Raw genomic sequence first — 3907 nt, 5'->3', positions numbered from 1 at the left:
GTGGACCCAGCACTGTTGGGGCTGGGGGCCCGAGAAGTCTCAGCCGTCAAACAGCTGGTGGAACAGTCCTGGATGCGTGTTTTCAAGTCGACAACACGGGGACGGTGCCATCCCGTCGTATTGTGGTTGTTCTATCGTCGATGTGGTCACGATGCCTGATGGCAGCGTCCATGTAATCCCCCCACACTATTTGTATTTGTCGTTTGCTGTATGCGGTGGAAGTGTCTTACGCAGAGGCTATCTACTATTACCGAACGGCCAAGTACTTCAACCAGCAGTCGGACTGCTGGAGCAACCAACGCAACACACTCAGGAAGTGTTCCCATCCCAGCCAATTTGGACACCGACACCACCCAGCCAATTTACAGCGAGGAGTGCTTACAATTTGGCAGAGTAATATGGAGCGCGTCCCGGGGTGAGAGGAACGTTTCAGGAGGTGTGTGAATCGATTATAAATGGAGCGCGTGTGACTGAAGAAGTGAAACAAGAACAGTCATCGATCAGAGAACGCTCTGAGTCCGTATGGTACAGTGCGTCAATGGTTCCAGGTGCGCGTGAAGACTGGAGTGTGGAACGAAAATATGGGGTAGAAGAAGTAACCGGAAGGGTGCAACAAGAACAGTTATTTCTTCGCAAGGAGATCAAACCTGCCAGATACGATGCGACAGTGTTCCAAAACACTCCTGGTACCTTACGTGTCTCGCGAGACTGTGAAGAAGCACTAAGTGGAGATAGCTATGAAGAATTGGCTGAAGTGACTACTGTTAGGAGAACGGTACTGGTAGAGCAAGAACCAGAGAAACCTGCTATGAAGAACGATGGCGAAGTTCGAGAACCCGCAACCAAAGGCACTAACACGCGCGCGATAGATTCCGCGGTGGGTGGTGAACACGGCTCGTCCGTCTGCATATTTCAAAATGGGTTTGAAAAGCGTTCCGTCGCTGAGGAAGAGATCGTCAAAGAGAACAAAAGGACGGTAGGCTCTGAAGGTGATATCATGGTTCAGCATCAGTGGGTTAGCTCAGTCTTCGAAGTCAACACTCCTAGCGAAGAAGAGGACCACTGGGGTCGCATTTCGAGTCGCAACTGTCTGACTGTGGTCAAGGAAGCCAAAGCGAAGGTGCTAGGCACGGAGAACGCTACATCTGCGACGGTAGGAGAGCGGAGCACTTACGGAGAGGTCGACGCGGACGGTCCCGTCGACGAAGTGCTTAAGGCGAACACTCTTAAACGTGACGTAGTGAACACTACCAGCGTGATGCAAGGAGAACGGAGCACTTACGGAGAAGTCGACGCGGACGGTCCCGTCGACGAAGTGCTTAAGGCGAACACTCTTAACCGTGACGTAATGAACACTACCAGCGTGATGCAAGGAGAACGGAGCACTTACGGAGAAGTCGACGCGGACGGTCCCGTCGACGAAGTGGTTAAGGCGAACACTCTTAACCGTGACGTAGTGAACACTACCGGCGTGATGCAAGAAGATCAAAACACTTACGGAGAGGTCGACGCGGGTGGTCCCATCGATGTGGGTTGGAAGGAGAACAGTTGCAATAAGAAGACCAGGGTCGAAGACGACATGGATATAGAGAAGATGATAAGAATAATTCCGTCGAGCCTAAAGTTGGCAATGAAGGAGGAACTGAGTACCCTTCTTAAAGGAATGGTTACGAAGGTAGCCAAGGAGAGCAGGGTGTGTGACAAGGAGCTTTGCTCAGAACGCTTCAAGCGACCACTAGCCGCGCTGGATGAAAGTTCCGACGATCGAGACGTTGGAGGTGGAATAGTGAACCATGCTGTTGTCTGGGTAGCAAGTGTACTCAACAAGGAAGTGTTTGCGTGGTACCAGAAGGCGACGCGTCTCAAGATAGCACGTGATACGGGCGCGATGGTACTGGCGTTTGCTGCCGCCGTGACCACGACGATAAGTCTGTTCCTAACCGTGCTGCTTATGGTTCTGTTACCCGGACTTTACTTCCTCGCCTCCGGTGTACCGTTCGCCGAGGACGGCAAACTTCAAGTGGGGGAGAATGTCCCGTACCCGGGAATGCAGGGGTCGTTCCAGCAGCGTGCACCAGATGCGAAGAAGGTAAAGTCCATGTTAAAGCACACAGGGTCCACCTGTATCAAGTGGGAACTGTTCAAGCGCCGACTGCGAGGTACGGTTGGTGCAGAGGGAATTGTGAAGACCTTGAGGAGGGAGTTTGCACTTGCCTCGCCAACTTCAAGGACGGATGACACGAACTATATACTGTCTTGAGTATCGAGTCAACCGGGTGTCACGTTGGGTTGGAAGTCATGCCCAGGAGTACAGGTGAGCGTAGGAGATTGTGTCATCCTCATGAGCGCGATCGACCCTTTCCCCGTTTTAGCCCGGCGCATTAGTTTCATAGTCGTATATTTCCCACCTACTACAAAGAACAAGGAGCCAAGTTTACTTTTCACTGATTACCGCTCGTTACCGTTTTACAATTACAACCCGCTCCTCGCTCGCCCCACGCAAGGCCCCGCTTTACAAACAGCCGCGGACTGCCCGACCCTGACCAGTAGCGCGGCCGGAGGCGCCGCGCGAAGGGGAGGTGTGCGACACATTGTACAGCAACTTGTGGGAAACTTAGATGGTAGGTGGGGTAGCCACACAAACTTGGTACCCAAGTGACTTGGACAACGGATCAAAGCCGAAGATAGCGTTGCTTACAGGAACCACCCTTTTACAGTACACTGGGTAAAACTGGAAAATATTCATTAAGCGAGCGACAATCCACTCAAATATGTTCTACTTAAGTAGGTACGATCGGGACCATAGCATGATCGGCTCACTACGGTAGCTAGCGGCAATATCGAGATCTTCACACATCCGTTTACCAGTAGTTTTCCTAACATTATAATATGTCACAAAGGGTGCTTTGCAAGATCACCCAGATTCTCAACGGTTTGGGGTCCAAACCGAGACAACCGATCCTGGTCCAGCCAGTAGGCACTCCCAAAAAAGGCTCGTGCATACAGACTTAGGAAGAAGAAGGCAATGGAGAAGGTGCAAGTGTACATGGACAAGTGGGCCAAGGACTTGGAGAAATTCCCGGTACTGCAGCAGGCACAGGACGCTACGGGTGTGGAGAAGCTGTACCTGGTGGCTGGTGGCGCGGCGCTGCTTCTGCTGCTGCTGCTCGTCGGCTTCGGCGCGGGACTCATCTGCAACATGGTGGGCTTCGTGTACCCTGCCTACTGCTCGTTCAAGGCCATCGAGACTGACGACAAGAAGGATGACGTGCAGTGGCTCACGTACTGGGTCGTGTACGCCTGCTTTAACCTCGTCGAGATCTTTGCCGACTTCCTACTCTACTGGATTCCCTTCTACTACGCCTTCAAGCTGGGCTTCCTGCTGTGGCTGTTCATGCCTTCGACGATGGGCGCGTCTTTCCTCTACATGCACTTCCTGGCACCCTTTCTAAAGTCGCAGGAGTCGCGTATCGACCGTGCTATGAAGGAGGCGGTCAGTAGCAGCGGCGCTGTCATCTCGGACATCAGTGGTGTGGCCCGCGACATCGGCAAGGACGTGTCCAAGGCCGTTGCCAGCAAGATCGTAGACAGCTCTTCCCAGTAGACTGCCCAAACAGGAACAGTAAGAAAAGAGTAGTAAGTGAGTCCCCCTTCGATCTTATGAGGAGGTTATGACTACTACATGTGTGAGGCATAAGCTAGCTTGCTTTTTTGTATGAATCAAGTTTTCCTAGTTAGAGCTGTCTTGCGGCTTAGTACTACTACTGAAGAACATGTAATACTTGCTTGCGTAGATTGGAAAAGATTCACTAGGATAACCAGGACCTAAGAATTACAAGTATGAATAGGACAAGTGGCACCGGGCCCCCGTCCCCACTACCCACGACCGTTCAAGATTTATAACCAA

General features: G+C 52.0%; 1 protein-coding gene across 1 annotated transcript; it reads left to right on the top strand.

Moving 5' to 3' along the window:
- Positions 1-2967: 2967 nt before the first annotated feature.
- PITG_13204 (uncharacterized protein) lies at positions 2968-3769 on the top strand (the record flags this gene model as incomplete). Its single annotated transcript, XM_002899830.1, has 1 exon — positions 2968-3769. The coding sequence occupies one exon, from the start codon at positions 3026-3028 to the stop codon at positions 3602-3604; it is 579 nt and encodes a 192-aa protein (XP_002899876.1).
- Positions 3770-3907: the final 138 nt, after the last annotated feature.

The sequence above is a fragment of the Phytophthora infestans genome, genomic scaffold (assembly GCF_000142945.1).
Source record: "Phytophthora infestans T30-4 supercont1.28 genomic scaffold, whole genome shotgun sequence".
NCBI classification, from domain to species: Eukaryota; Oomycota; class Peronosporomycetes; order Peronosporales; family Peronosporaceae; genus Phytophthora; species Phytophthora infestans.
This window is presented reverse-complemented; position numbering and strand designations above follow the sequence as displayed.